At 61.6% G+C, this 15,666-nt stretch overlaps 1 protein-coding gene across 2 annotated transcripts in view; it reads right to left on the bottom strand.

Moving 5' to 3' along the window:
- The window catches only part of TMEM104 (transmembrane protein 104), a 52,172-nt gene continuing 36,506 nt past the window's right edge, over window positions 1-15,666 (bottom strand). For both annotated transcript variants that reach the window (XM_013054450.2, XM_004748990.3), the window contains exons 9-10: window positions 14,742-14,835; window positions 1-1,839 (exon numbers count right to left, since the gene is read on the bottom strand). In XM_013054450.2, the coding sequence (XP_012909904.1) occupies window positions 1,079-1,839; window positions 14,742-14,835 (855 nt within the window). In that variant the 3' untranslated portion in view covers window positions 1-1,078. The remainder of the gene's footprint in view (window positions 1,840-14,741; window positions 14,836-15,666) is intronic.

Raw genomic sequence — 15,666 nt, forward strand, 5'->3', positions numbered from 1 at the left:
TTGTGACAGGGGTGGGAGCACGGAAGAGCTGGCGAGGTGGCCGGAAACCCACCCCTCCTTCCGTGAGAATGGTGCCCCATCTCACTCCACAGCACCCACAGCCTGGCTCAAAGGGAGCCACCGTTCGTACTGGAGAGGGAGCGGGGACAGCCAAGCCTGCGGCTGCCCACAGGCCTGACCTCTTGGGGGTGGGAAGCAGCGCCTGCGCACCGCCTCAGGCCGAGGGAGCTCCCAAGCCACTGTGATGGTGGCTGGGGGAGGGGTCCCTTCCGTGGTCCTTACACACAGCCCCCTGTACGGCAGGAGACCCTGTGGGCCGCATGCGGCAGTCAGGAGAGCAGAGGATCCCTCTGGGATCACAGTCTCTGGGCTTTAAACCGTCTCCTGGGCTGAGTCACTAGGGGCCCAGGAGCTCAGGACAGGTTGGCAGCCACGGCAGGGGCCCGCACAGCAACAGTCCAGGGTGCCGATCAGCACTTCCTGTTCTCGTCACAGGGGCTGGCCAGGCCTACTCCAGGCCTGAGGGGAAGGTGGGACCTGTCTGTCCCTGGCAATCCCCTGTGGGGAGCAGCGTGAGGGCCTGGGAGTGGCTCTGAGGCAGGGGCTACGAGTGGAGCAGATTCCCCAGACAAGGATGCACGAGGGGCTGGGACAAGGGAGGGGACGTGGTGTCTGGTATAAACAGTGGCAGTGCCAGCACTGTCCCCACCGGCGGTGGAGGAGCCTGCCTGGTGATTGTCTGGTACGGGCTGTGCGTAGAGCCGTGGCCCAGAGTGGAGTCTGGGGCATTCGTGTGCCCAGGCCGCACAGCTCGGCGGGCTGGGGCCAGCTCCACGCAGGGGGGCCCCGGGGGAAGGGTCACCTGGCGAGTGAGGCGCAGCACAGACTGCGCAGAATCCTGTTTGTGGGGGGAGAAGACCCCCCAGCCGGAGGTGTGGAGGGTCCCCTCCGAGAGTCCGGCCTCGCCTGCCTCAAGGAACCCTGGCAAGGAGCTGGCTCTTGGCTCTGCAGGGGGGAAGGTGAGCGGGGGCGCCAGATGGGAGCCCCCACCTCTCTTACCAGCAGACACATCCCGCCATCAAGCCTTGGTCTCGCTGAGGACGATGTTGGCGGTGACGAAAAAGAAGCAGGAGAAAGCCCAGAGCAGCACAAAGCCCACCCAGAAGGTGTGGCGGAAAGGGGACCTATGCTTGTTGACCGTCCCGTAGCCCAAGGTCAACTGGGTGTCCTTGCGGCAGTGGTAGACCAGGAAGGCGGGGATGACGTACTGGATGCCCGTGCCCGCGTAGGCCCCCGTGATGCCCACCAGGGACTCCAGGTCATGGGTGCAGAAGGCCACCAGCACCGGGGGTAGCAGGGTGATGGTGGGGAACACCACGCGGTCCACGACCCAGGGGTACGTGCCCCCCTCGCGGTGGAAGAGCGTCTTCCAGTTGTTGCGGAGGGTCACGGCGATGATGGGGAAGTTGGTGCTGATGGTGAAGACGGGGAAGAGGCCCAGGAAGAAGCGCACGGCGGCCGAGCTCACGACGTCACAGCGCGCGAAGTTGAGGGTGTACATGTCCATGAGGCTGTCGCCGCGGAAGCAGAAGATGGCCGTGAAGCAGAGGAGGCCGTAGAAGGCGAGGATGAGCACGTAGTCCAGGAAGACCAGGCACGTGAGGCGGCGCTTGGAGGACACGGGCGTGACGAGGGACGGCAGAGAGTGCTGGCACATGAAGGAGTAGACGCACACGCCGAACAGGTTCCGGACCCCGGAGAGGTCAGCCAGGGGCGGGTGCCCCTCCCGGTGCCCGTGCCCGATGCGCACCAGCGCCAGCACGATCATGATGGCGAAAGCTGCAAGACAAGAGGGCGGTCAGCCAGCTGAGCGGAACGGGCCCTTCCCGGGGTAGTTGTTGGTCTGGGGCGTCCGCCGAGGGCCCGGAGCTCCGTGAGAATTGTGAAGTTCACGTACCCTGATGGCCACGTGCTGGGGCCACTGCGGACTGTGCTCCCTCTCCCCAGTGTGTCTCGGGGGATCTGGACCTGAGAGGGGCTGTGCTGGGGCAGCGGGCAGGGTGTCCGCACACCGTCTTCCCGGAGGAGTGTGTGGTCCTGGCCCGGTTTACTGCTCGGCTCCCCTGAGGGGCTTTCTTGGAGCCTCTACCACTCCCTGGCCTGGCGCAAGCCTGGGGCAGAGCTCAGGTTCACTCTCAGACAGAGGCTAGACTGTCTGAGGCACGGGCCCCCTCCCTGTGGGGGAAGCTGGGGGTCTCCCTGCTGTCCCCTCAGGCCACATCACACTCCCTGGAGCCCAGGAACGAGGCCTTTCTCCTGGGATTCACAGAAAGCCAGCCCAGGGTCTTCCCGCAATGACACTTGGGAGTGGGAGCAGCAGGAATGTCATCTATTACTTTTAATCGGAACTGTCTGACAGAGGGGACAGGAGCGGGGCGGGAGCAAGGGAAGAGGCCTGTGCAAATTGCCAATAAAGAAGATGATTTGTTTCCTCCTCAGCCCGCTCCGGTCCCTGTGGCTCCTGACTCTGGGCGCCGCCCCCCTCACTGCTCGAGACACCGCCTTTTGCGCCCTGCCGGGTTAAGGGGAAAGCAGTGACCCGGCTCCTGTGGGGGTCTTAGCCCTGGGAGCCGTCTCTGGAGGGTGGAGAGGGGGTGACGGCCCAGTCCGGGACCCCGGCAGTCTGGCTCGTCCCGTGTCTGGGGCTGAGGGCAGGCGGGTGTGCAGGGCAGAGATCCGAGTAGAAGGACCACACCACGCGAAGTGCACTGGGCCGGGGTGGAGGTGGGGTCCCCGTGTGCCAGCGAGTCTGTCTGGGGACCAGAAAGGGTCACAACACGAGCTGAGCAGTCAGGTGGCTGCAGCTGGCAGACTGAAGCAGGGGAGGGGAGACGCAGGGAACACCTGGGGATGAATTCTTCAGGAGGCAGTGGCCGGCACTTCTGCGATTCAAACCCCACTCTGCCACCACCGTCTCATGTGTCACCTTGTGACCTGGTGCTACTCGCAGCTTGGAAAGAGGCGAGTGGAGAAAGCTGTCCCTGTAGCTTGGCCTCAGGGCCCTGGGCGCGGTGGGAGAAGGCAGAGAGCCAGCAACCCCGAGTCACTGAGTCACGGCTGCCTCGCGCCGCGGGTGCTGTAGTGCCCCGCTGCCCACCTTCCTCTTCCTCGCCGCACCTCCGGGGAGCGGTGGGACACACAGGCTGGCTGACCTCAAGGGGGCTGTCTGTGCAGCCCTGGCTTTCCCAACTGCAAATACACCAATTTACGGAGGTTCCCCAAGGCAGGAGGTGGGGTTTTTAAAGCACACGGAGGCGTGGACAACCTCCATCCTCAATGTATGGCTACTGACAGGTGGCTTCTGGAGTCACCAGCTTGGGAGCTGCGTGTCCTTATGTCAATGATGATACGGAACATTTTCTAGAACTTTCAGGTGGCTCACAAAGGCATGGCTATGGGAGATAAGAAAACTTGTCTCACCAGCTTCCCTACTTAGGCTTGCATCACAGCGGGATCACCGGATTAGTCTCCTGCCTTGTTCTCTTACTAGAGTCGATTTCCAAAAACTGGATCTACCCCCAGGGGCTAGATGTTGGATCCCATCCAGGAAAGAAGATGCCAGAGGCTGTTGGGAGGCGCTTCCAGCATTAAAGAGTGGCAGCTCCCGGAGAGGGCCCCAGAGGGGGACAGGCCACCCCCGGGGGCCACCCCCACCCCGTGAGCTCCACTCCCGTGAGCCCCACTCCCATGTGACCCACGCCGTGCCACTTTCTCGAAAGCTCACATAAGCCGCGTGACTTGGCAGCACAGGAAGGCAGTGGTGCTCCATCGTCCCCCGGATCCTGACTGAGTGCCTGCCGGGGGCCGCTTACGGCTCCAGTCAGGGGAAGGGCACCCCACGCCCCCAGAGCAGGCGCCCAAGGAATGCCACCTGGGCTTGGATGCACTGAGGACTGGCTCTGAGACGGGAGCCCCGGCAAGCCCTGGGAAGGGGTAGTGGGAGCGTGAGGCCGGGTAGCCCTCGGGTCCCCCCACACCTCCTTGCCCCCATCACTGCGAGGACACAGGGTGGGCGCTGGCCTCTTCTCAGGAGTGGAGAGGCAAAGGCAGATGTTCTGGCTGGTCTCCCAGCTGGCATGTTCAGAAGAAACCAGGGATACCCCCGACTTCATATTGCGATAGAGGGACTGAGAGGGAAGGGACAGGAATGAAGCAGGAGGACCAGGTCCTGGACTAGAGGCACCGGCCCCTCCCCCTGCGACCACATCCCTCACCGCTGGCTCCTCCCTCCCGTGCCCACCAGAGGAGCAGAGTTCACCAGCCATCTCCTAGACTGATGGTCCCGTCCCTGGGAGACAGCTGATCCCCAAACTCAGTGGGCCTGATCATAAATCAAGAAAGGAGGGAGATGGGCGTGAGCGACAGACTGTCAGGAAGCGCGACAGAGAGCGGGGCTGAGTGTCCACGGGTGTCCGACACTCGGCCGGCCACTGCCAGAAGCTCTTGCGCCGACCTGGCCATGGCTGGATGGGAGGTGCGGACAGATACCGCCCGGAGCGGTGGGCGCTCCCCGAAGCCTTGCTGACCGGGCCTGCGGTTCCCCGGGGCAGGGGTCTCTCTGACCTTCCCAAGCCACGCTCAGAGAGCCCCGGGGAGGCGACCAGGGTCACAGCCCACATCCCCCTGCATCCTCGCCGGAACTCCCGCTCCAGGGGGTGAGGAGATGCAGCGAGTTGCCAGGGAGGATTCTGTGGTGGGGAAGGAGGTGAGGGCCTGACACATGTCACATGAGGAGTGGCTGCTGGCCTTGGGTGGCACAGCTGTGAGGTGATGAGGCAGGACAAGAGACTTTTCTTTAAATAGCTGAGGTAACAGCTCATGTGAAAAACCTGCACTTGTTTCGTGGAGCTCATGGCCCGGCTGGGACCACCCACCCACCCAACAAAGCTGTGCTGAGTGCCCAGGCCCACGCACCCTTCTGGGCAGCTGGGGACAGTGCACTAAGCAGATACCATGTCTCTCGGGAGGTCACTGTCCAGGGCAACTGATGGAAGTTGCAGAGGCAAATTACAACAATAGAGAGAACTGGTAACAGCCGCATTAGCTGCAGGGTAGGTGATGAGATCCCCATTGTGGGAGGAGTCCAAGTCCTATCGAAGCTCATGGGAAGAAGACCAGCCAGGGGTTGCAGCAGAGACCGGGCCCCAGGATGAGGTACTGGCAGCAGGAGGCGCCCCCACAGGAGCTTCCCCGTTTCCAGGCTCCCACCCCAGCGATATGGCCTGGAGAGGTGTGCGACCTTCACACACTTACTCTGGCAGCTGCTGAGTGCCAGCCACTGGCCTCATCACAGCCACTGGCCTGCCCCCTGCTCCCCCACATCCAGTCCTCGGGGGCCCGGGACAGTTGGCTTAGGGAAGACGCTGCCCTTCCCTTTTGGAGGAGGCCAGGTTCAAAGTAAATTTTACAACAAGAACATCCCCTATGGCAATGTCAGCGTCCTATCACGGGGATGTCGGCGACTATCAGTGTGGCGGTCAAGGCGGCACCACGTACCAGGCGGCCTCTCCTTTACCCAGGCACCATCTAGCTCTCAAAGCCATCAGAAGAGAAACCCTGCTTTCCAGAGGCGGCCTCCTGATCCTCGCTCTCACCAGCAAGAGCTGGATAAGCAGCCCGGCCGGGAGCTGCGGGGCCTCGAGGCTGTCTGTCCTCATGGCTGTCTGTCCTCATGGCCCCACTCCTCTCAGAGAGTACAGCAGGTGAACCAACACCCTTCTGAACTCCTGCCCAGGGGTAAGGGTGGTCCTAGTTTACCGGGGGGGCAGTGAGAGACAAGCAGTAGCGCTTGTACCACACAAGCTGGTTCCTCCCCTCCTGAGTCCCCTTCTGCGGTCTGGCTGGCTGTGGGAAGTCACAGATGGGCCAGGGCCTCCCAGGAGGAGGTGACCTGCTCTTGCTTGCGACAGAGCGGGGGGCGGGGGGGGGGCCAGTGACGAGCAGGGGTCTGAGGGAGGGGCTCGGGGTTCTGCTTTCAGCTCTATCCTCTGTGTGCCCAAACCCATCCCTGGGGAGGTGAGGAAGGGCCAGCCTGCGCTGGAAGGGTGGACAGAGAGGGGCTCCTTCCAGGGTCTGTGGCAGCGGAGGAAGAGGTGGCAGACACTGCCCTGGTCTCTGGGCCCTGGTGAGGCTCTCCCCACTGCTCTCGGCGTGTGGGTGAGGCCGGGGCAGGGCTCCACTTTCCTTACAGAATTCCAGGGTCTGCATGGTGCCGGCACGAGGGGGACCACCTGCCCAGGCACCCTGGCCTTGGGGAGCCTGGGGCGGGGCCTTCCTTGCCTGGATGGGGGCAGGGCAGAGCTCTCCCAGGAACCCCCTGCCCTTCCCCCACTGTCCCCAGGACGTCCCCGGTGGTGCTGCGGGCACCAGGCCTTCCGGCAATCAGCGGCTGTCTCCCGCCTCACCCAGGCAGGGCTGCCTCCTGGAGAGCTGCCCCTCCAGTCTCTGACCTCTGAACCTGGCCCCGCTCGTCCCAAGACTGGGGCGGGCCCCAGCCTGTTCTGCTCCAGACGCCTCGCTGTTCTCTGAGCTCCGTAAGCGGCTTTAGCTCGGACACAGGGGAGGCGGAGGCCATCCGTCAAGGCGGCTGTCACGAGGATGGCACTCTCTTCTCCGAGCAGAGAACCAACATGCCAGGGCTAATGATAATGAATGGCCGTGGTGTGCCCGCCCTCAGAGCTGGATCCGGGGAGGGTCTGGCACTGGCTTCCTCCTCTACCACAGTGCTGCCCTCGGAGGAGGCTGGGGCACAGATGCGTCTCTCCTCAGGCTGGTCCCAGGCTGGCCTGGGCCTCCCGGGATTCAGGAGGGCTGGGGGGAGCGACGGGGTGACACCCAGCTGAGCGGAGGTCAGCTGAAGACCAAGCAGTTCCAAAGCCCTTAAGCAGGTGCCTGGGCATTTGTTCCTTGAGTAACAGGACCGACTGTGGATGAGAGCCACTTCGCAGGCCCCCGGGACCCACGGGGCTGGGGTGTGAGTGGGGGCTCCCCGTGGGAAGCCCTAAGGCCTTGGAACCCCCCGCGGGGAAGCCAGGAGGCTGCTGCTCTTCCTGTAAACAAGCTCAGTTTCTCAGATCACGTGGGATTCAACCAGGCCCTGCCACCGAACTCTGTCATCTTGGGTCGTCCCGTCACTTATCACTGCCTGTGTTTTGCCACCTTTAAGAATGGAGCTGGTCACGGTGCACCTCATGGAGGCACCTGGGTAGAGCCTGGCCCAAGCCACCCCCCCTCAGAACGTGGAGCGCACTGCTGTCCGAGAAACCTTATCTCCCTGCCAACAATCCTGGTCCTGGGCAGGCAGGCACCTGCCAACCCACAGTTCTCACCTGATTCTCCTTTTGCTCCTCATAGCAAAAGGAGCCTGGGATCATCCTAGGGACCCCACCTGCCTCAGCTGGGTCAGGGGCAGTCATACCCCTTCCAGGAACACCCTCTATTTTGGGTGTCTCTAGCCCAGGCATCAGACCTGGGCTGCTCACGGCTGTTCCGTGAACCAAGAAGCTCCCTCTTGCTTCGCGGAAGGCCAAACAATGACCACGTGTCCCCACCACTCTGTCATGTGGGGGGACCCTGGGTGTGTGCTCTTTCCGAACGGGACTGAGACTGAAAAGGAATTACGTTTGGATTTTGGGGGCTTGCACCAGTCCGTCCTCCTCTGGCCGTCACCCTCCCACCGGAGAACAGGCTGTGAGTTGGGATGGGGGCTCCTTTGACAGCCCCAGAAGACAGGACCTCCTGGCCTATCAAGCTGGGAGGAGTCCCCTTGGGGAAAGATGAGAAGTTCCCTCACAGATGTGCCTGTTCGCACACGCATCTTGGGCCTAGGTCAGATTTTATCTCAGGCTGTAAGACGCTCTGGGATGCCTGGCCTTGCCTGTAGTAATGCATGAAAAGTCACCTGTGTCTCCATTGAATGGAGGGAATTCAAAGCCCATCGAGCTGTGTTTCCACACTGAGTCACCCTCTGTGTGACGGGAGGACTCCAACTCTGTCATCTTCATGGTCACTGTATTGTCATCATCATGGACGAAGAGAAGGGCGTCTGGATAATTAACTTACGGAGTGAGGTTCCACTCTGTGGCTCTGTTGTCGATTTCAAAAGGGGCGCCCGGCCGGCTCAGTCGGTGGAGCACGGGACTCTCGATCTCGGGGTTGTGAGTTTGAGCCCCACGCTGGGTGCAGAGATGACTGAAAAATAATTATCCTGGAGAACTCAGAGCAGAGTTCCTTTTTCCGAGTGTGCTGGGAGGAGGGCGCCGTGGTATTTGAGCAGGTATTTGAGTCTCTAAAGCTATCAAGTCTCAAGCAGGAAATCAAGAGTTCTGGCCTTTCCATTCCTCCCCTTCCCACACCCTGCGAGCAGGGCAAGTGTCTCCATTTTTCATTCTTCCGCTGTCAGACCAAGCTCAGCTGGTAATGGTGGCAACAGCGAAGCCATGGGGCCTCTGGCCGGGAGCCCGATAATCTCCTTCCCAGATTGCAAACATAAAACTTCAGCTCTGTCACCTTTCCTGAAGGCCGCCCAGTCTCTCCTCTTGTTGGGGACTTCATTATCTCTGCCTCTAATTCCTGGGCGGAAGCCCTGACCCGCAACGAGACCGCTTGGAGATGGGGCCTTAAACGAGCTCATAAGGGCTCTAATCTGATGGGACCCGGGTGCTTACAGGAGGAGCCCGAGGTGCCAGAGCAGTCTCCCTGCGCACGGAGAAAAGCCTCCGGGAGAAGAGCAGCCAGGAAGAGAGGCCGCACCAGAAACCAACCCCGCCAGCACCTTGATCCTGGGTTTCTAGCCCCCAGAACAGAGCAAGGAAATCTCTACTGTTTAAGCCACCCCAGCCTGTAGCATTCGGTCCTGGCAGCCTGAGCGGACAGAGGTATCCGTCCCGCAGAAGCTGGATGCACAGACAAACGCGGGTGGAGAAAGCATGGGGAAAACAAGCAGAAGCAGTGCTCGAGGGTGCTCAGGGGCCCCTAGGCTGCACATAAGTGCGGGAGCTCCTGGGCAGCTGCGGGCCCCATTAGCTCTGAGACACCTGGGGCTGCTTCTGACACGTGGGTGAGGCTCACCTTGGCCTGTGTGAAGCCCAGCTCTGTGCAGAGACACATCTACAGCCCCTACCACTGGTCAGAGGCCTCGCCCCGCTAAGCACAAGCTGGGGCTCACCTCCCTCCCCTTGCCAGTGTCCAGGCGGCTGGCCCACGACCTCCCAGCCTCTGGGGACCATCTGATGGGCTGGCCAGCACACATCTCGGCCAAATGCAGAGCTGTTGACAACAAAGGCTGCTCACAGAAGTGGGGTGGCCATGTAGTGGCCTTGCCTTGGGGCCCAGCAGGGCTCTTGGGTCAGTTCCATGAACAAAAGGGACAATGTGGCAGCACGGGGCTGGCTCTGTGGCAGACCGTAACCGGGTGCCCACTCTGCCCGAGACCAGGAAACTCCAGCATCCTCTCCTCTAAAGTGTGTCTGCAGAGAGAACTTTCAGAAAACAAGAATCAAGACCAAAATGAGACATCTATGAAAAGCTTTTCTTGGATTCCCTCCACGGGCTAAGGAACGAGAAGCCGCATGCTTCACGGCCCCGGAGAGCCGGGGTCTAGCGAGGGGGTGGGCGGGGTGATGCTGAAGGCTGTTGCTGGCTGGCTGCTAGGGGCGGGCAAAGGACCCCCTTCACAGCCGTCTGAGGAGCACTGGTTGAGGGGACAGCGGCGAGTGGTTGTGGGGGGATTCCTACACCACGCCGGCATGTTGGGTCAACAGGACGTGGGGAACGGACGGCCCAGACAGAGACGACCCCTGGCTCCTGCTGGTGATAGAGTGGAGGGTCCCACCACGAGGCGCTCTGCCGAATCAGTCAGGGATCTGCAGCAGAGTCAGCCAAGCGGCCGCAGAGAATTTTGGGGACAGGTAAAAGCAGAGCCCTTATGTTCCTAGGTGACGGTCTCCTCCTGGGGACCTTCTGCTTCTCGGGCCACCGCTGCGGAGTCCCACCTCCCCCTGCTGGCTCGGTCTGGAAGACAAATCTGGGGCACTCACTGGGGGTTGGAAGGGGAGGCTGGGCCGCGGAGCTTCATGAGGTTCGAGTCTGCCCACGGACGCACGGAGAGGCTGGCGTCTGACCCACTTTGAGGGGAGCACAGAGACGGCCGTGACGGACACCACGCTGCTCTGAATACACAATCAGAGAAAGGAGCCCTGTGGGTCCTCGTCAGCCCAGACCGAGGAGGGCTGCCGTGCTCCAGAGCAGTCTTTATTAGAAAGAATCAGGTTTTTAATAACACCAAGTGGGGCACCCGAGCTGAGCCAGCTGTGTGTGTCCCCAACTGGGAGGCGTCTGTGGCGGAAGCTGGTACGGGGTGAAGTAACGGAGCCGTCTCAGCCCCTTCCTGCCGGAGAGCTCCCGCCAGGCATCGCGGCTGGGGACGGTCTACCGTCCTTTGCTTTGGGGCTTAGAGCTCAGGCTCTGCGGCCCCAGCTCCTGGGCCTGCGGGTCAGCACTTCTGGCTGTGTGTCTCTCCTAAGTGTCCCCGGTCTACTGACCACCGACAGAGCGAGCACCAGGGCCGAAAGAGAAAGCCCCGGGCCGTTCCGTGAGATGCGCCTGCTTCTCACTTCTCTCAGGCTCAAGCTTCCTTGAAGGTGGTGAGGGTGGAGGCTGGGGGGGGGGGGTGGCGGTGCAGGCGTGCATGGGGGACAAGCGCCGGAGTGGGGCAGAGGAAAGGCTGACAGAGCCAACCTGAGAGGCTTCCGGGTCTCGTGGCCAGAGCCACAGCTCCTTCCGCAGGTGGCCTGGGCCACGTCCCCGATCTCACGGCCAGCCCTGAGGGAGGCTCCCACTGAGGCCAGCCCCAGGATGAACTGGCCAACACAGAGGACTGGTGGCGGGGCTGCACACAGCGGCTGCTACCGAACGCGGACCCTGCGCCAGGAGCAGCGCCGAGAGCCCTCCCTCCCTGATTCCGGATCCCATTTTATCTTCCCAGCCGCTCCCGGGGGGACCTGCCCTGGCCGCTGCTGAACAAGGAACCTGGCCGAGGGCTGGCTGTGCGCCCCGGGACCCACGTGGATGGGAACATAAGTGGAGGCACCGGGAGCGAAGCCCTGGGCTCAGGAGCCCAGCAGCCGGGGGCTGAGCGACGGGACAGCAAGCGGGGCTGGTCAGGAAGCCTGCTAACACTACACAACAGTCTCACCCGCCGGACGACACGGAGCCCATCCGGGCACCTGGGATCTGGGTCTCCCACACCGATCTGCCTGGGCTGCCCAGAACTTATTTGGAGAGCAAAAGAGATGAATCAACACTGTCACTTGTCATTCAGGTGCCAACACTTTCCTGGACAAGTGGCCACGTGCAAAGGCCCGCTCTGGCAGCGGGAGGGAACTGGCCTCAAGCTGTCGGGTGGCCTCGTCCTGGGCTCCGGGGGCCCTACTCGGGCGGGGCTTCTGCAGTCTTCCCCAGCCTCGTTTCAACAGATGGCAGAACAAATTCCTAATTAAGCGCAAGAAACTTTCCGGCTCAGCACGTTTATTTATGATTTTCCGGTCCCTTTGGTGCTCATTCTTCCCTTTTGTCTTCTTAGAACCCGAGTCGGCTTATTGCCACCCTGCGCTCCGGCTCGGCTCTCTTGGACAGTCTGGGCCCTAATCTGGGGAGAGGGAAGGGGCAGGGAGTGCGGGAGTGTGGGGAAGGAGGCAGGGTCGGGGGGGACACGGCCACACAGCTGCTTCTCAGAAGCAAAAGGAAAGGGAGTTCGTTGAGAACGGAGGACTTGGCGCAGACCAAAGAGGACAAACAGGGCTTTTTGGAGGGTTCTAGAAAAAACCACTTGGGTGAGCTTGGGCCAGAGGAGAGACGCCCCCCTCGCAGATGTCCCCCGGGGCGGACTCCAGTCCTTCCTGCAACAGGGCTGCCTGTTCGCTGGTATCTGGCAGCTTCCTGGGACTCGTCCCTCCCCACTGCCCCCTTTCTCGGCTCCCTGCCTGCAGTGGCCCCGGGGCCATGACGAGGGGAACTGCTCTCACCACCAGGGAGGAAAGGGCCCAGGCGGCTCGGCTCCCGTGCCCCAGCCTGAAACTGTAGTCTAGCCTTGGGTACAGTCTGGAGTTTACTTAACTGGACAATTTTTCTTCTGCTTCAGAGGGCTTTGTGTCACAGAGCTTAGCTTTCCCGGCACAGGGGCCCGAGCCTCTCCAGGAGAAGAATGACCGCCTGCCGGTCACCCAGAACGCTCTGGAGACCAGCTCTGCAGAGAGGCCGGCGCCATCTGATTATCAGATCGAAGGGAGAAAAGAGGCAGATGACTTGCAGTGACAACAATGTCACCATGCAGAAACACAAGTGTGGGTGACCTTCACGTGCTGCTGTGTCCCTCAGGCCCTCCCTGCTGTCAAGCGCCTCTTGCAAGGCCACTGTCACCTCGCAGGGCCCGGGAGCCTGAGGAAGGGACCCCTTGGGGGATCTCTGCTGCAGCCCCTGGGGGTAACCAGCCTTGCTGGCCAGCCGGAGGGGCTCTGGCTGGGAGAAGGGGAGGCACGATGGGGTCACAAGGGGGCAGGACGGTTTTACTCTGAGGAGGACAGGGCTCCAAGAGCAGCGTGGAAAGGGCACAGGGGCTGCTCTGAGAGGCTCTGGAGGCCCCCCCAGGGCCCTGCTGGCAGTGTAAGCGCACGCCTTCTCTGCGGGAGAGCTGAGTCTGGCGGGGTCTCCCACCCCACACTGGGACAGTCACTCTTCCTTTACCACCGGCCTCCTCCCCTCCCTCTCAACAACCTGCTCATCACTCACTAGACACACGAAGGCCTTTGTCCTGCTCAATAAACAGGGGTGTCGCTGACGTGGAGCATCAGGACACGTCACGATCCGGGCAGCCCTCTAAAGCACAGGAGTCTCCCCACCTCTCCCCAACTCTCCTTGCCCTCCCCGGGGGGAGGTGAGGACTCCTAATGCGGCGGGTCAGGACAGCCAGTCCCATGTGGGGGAGGGGCAGGACCTTGGGGACTCTGGGAGCAGAGGAGCAGTGACAACGGAGGTGGGCCAGGCGGACAAGAGGAGGCTTTGCTGAGAAAACTCTTCCTTCTGCAGGTCTCTAGGGCTTTCATCTATTTCCGGAGGAGAAGGGTGGGCAGGTGGAGCCGGGACTGTGATTCCCCCCTGATCCCAACGCTGGGAAGTGAGCCCTGCTGGGACCCAGGGTGGGGGGCTCTATTCCAGTACCTTATCCTTGGAGCCAGCCTGATCCTCGTGTTCTAAGTCAGGAGTTCTCATTCTTTCCCAGGTGGTCACGTTACTTAAACCCGCGGCTTTCAAATGTGTGAATAAAATTTGCAAACAGCATCGTGAAGGTACATATAGGACTGAACCGGCTGAGGGGGGCAGACCAGGAATCCCGCTCCCTATTGGACAAGTGTCCCCCTGCTCTCTTGGCTGGGCTGGGTGACGAAGGACAGGTGTCCCGGGTTACAGAGGCCGCGAAGCTAACGCAGCAGATGACTCAGTCCTGCTCTCAATTCGGTGCAAGGAAGGACCGAGGCGGAAGGAGGTTACAGGCGGCCGAGTTGGGCTCAAGACAAGGCAGGACTTCCCAGTGCTGACAATCAACCCTTCCGAGTGGGGCAGGGGACCCGTCGGGAGCTCCTGGCCCAGAGGCCACCCCGTGTGAATGTTTGTGGAGCCTGCCCTCGCGGGGGCGGGGGCGGGGGCGGGGATTGGATGACGGTCATGGTCCCTCCCGATTGAAGATGCCAGGACCCTGTGACGCACTGGCTCCTTACACTGGGATTCTGGAATCCTCTGCAGGATGTGAGAACAGCCGGAAATCACTTTTACCAGAAGCTGTTCTGAGGGCCCGTGCTGAGGGCTGTGTGCCCTGAGTCCTGATGAGGGGTGCTGGGGCAGTTGCAACGGGAGCTCGAGAGGAAGCTCGGGAGGGAGGAGTCCTGCCCTCAGGCTCCCGGGGAATGTCGGTGCAGGTGCTGGGCAGGGGAGGTGCTGGAGGCAGACGCCCTCTGCCAGACCTCTCAGCCACAACGGCAACTGTATTCTTTGCCTTTAGACCAAAAGAGGAATGCAAATGATCCCAGAGCCAGTGCCAGGCCACACGGCCCCTACCCCCTCCTGTCCTGGGTCTACGGCGCTCAGTAGCCGGGGCCCTCCGGGTCGGTGCGGCGGAATGCATGAGCTCCCTCCCACAAACCTGCCTTAGGGGGAGAGGCCCCCAAACCACCCAAGGACGATGTTCTTGCTCAGGAGGGCATCGGTCAGTCAAGGGTATCGTGGAAGGGGTGTCTTTTCACACCCTGCTGGCCGGCAACACAGACGCAGCTGCCACAGCCTGCTGGGACTTACGGCTGTGCCACACGGTGCACCCACAAGAAGGCACAGCGGTGCCATTCTCGTGCCCTGAAGTGGGCAGAGCCGACCCGGGGACTTCAGGAGTCCTGGCCCAGCCTGGGGGCAGCGGGGACACTGCATGGGCGTGTGAAGAAGTCTGGGCCTAGCTCGGGCTCCGTCCACAACATGTGATCCTTGTCGGGACTGTGTTACCCCCGCCCCTTCCCGGCTCTCAGGAGTCCCCGGAAGCCCACCACCTTCCAGCTGCGCTGTGAGCACACACGGCCGTCTTGGCAAGGGTAAGGAAGGAATGAGAGGAGAAAGGAAGCCTCGAAAGGTCTCTCACTCACCAACCCATCTCATCAGGGAGGTCAGGATCTGCAGGTACTTGGTTTTCTGGACGTCGAAGAAGGTGAAGGGTCCAAGGAGGAGAGTGAAGACAGCCTGGGGGACAGAAACACGTGTGAAGGGGGCAGGGGCCGGGAGCGCGTGGAGATGCGCGGACACGCTGTCCACATGGCCCCTGCCTGGCGGCCGGTCCTAACCACGGTGTGCACCCGAGTCAGCAGAGGCTCCCCAGGGGCCGACAGCATCGCGAGGGTATTCCCTGGGGTGCAACAGAAACCCAGAGCCGTGCTTTCTGGCTGTTCCTTATGCCTCCTGTCCTGAGACAACTTTCTGGGCACGACCCCCAGGGACACCCCAGGGACATTGCCTGATATTCCTCTTTAGCAAATGCTGAGGGTTCCTGGGCCCTGCACGGAGCTGGGAACAAGCCCCAAGGAGGTGTGGGACAGCAGCAAGATGGGGATCTGAGAGGAAGCCAGGCATACCCTGGACCCCCAGGTCTACTGGGCAGACCGCACACAGGGAGGAGGGGACCCAGGGGCCCCCACAGCGCAGCACACGGGAAAGAACGCTGTGCTGAAGGTTCAGAGGAAAGGATCGATCAGGATGTCGTCCATCAGCAATGTTTGTGACTTCAAGAGAAGGGAAAGCCTGGAAAGCCAGAGCCAGAGCCAATGGCTTCCAGGGCAAATCTCTCAGAGGACTATCCTGGACCAAGAAGAGAAGGAACCGCAGCCATGAAAAGTGGGGCTTGAGTTTGGGGCTCAGTGCTCTTCCTCCGTGGAGAATAGGGAAAACCAAGCGGTTACTCAGAAAAAAAAAGAATTCATACCCTATCTTAGAAAACCAGTCGGTGGGAAATTTGAACCCTCTCTGCAAAGGAGAGTGGGGGTAAGCCTGGCACAGCACAGCCGGGCTGGGGGCTGA

The sequence above is a fragment of the Mustela putorius genome, unplaced genomic scaffold (genome assembly GCF_011764305.1).
Source record: "Mustela putorius furo isolate JIRA1106 unplaced genomic scaffold, ASM1176430v1.1 tig00000873_pilon_pilon_pilon, whole genome shotgun sequence".
NCBI classification, from domain to species: Eukaryota; Metazoa; Chordata; class Mammalia; order Carnivora; family Mustelidae; genus Mustela; species Mustela putorius.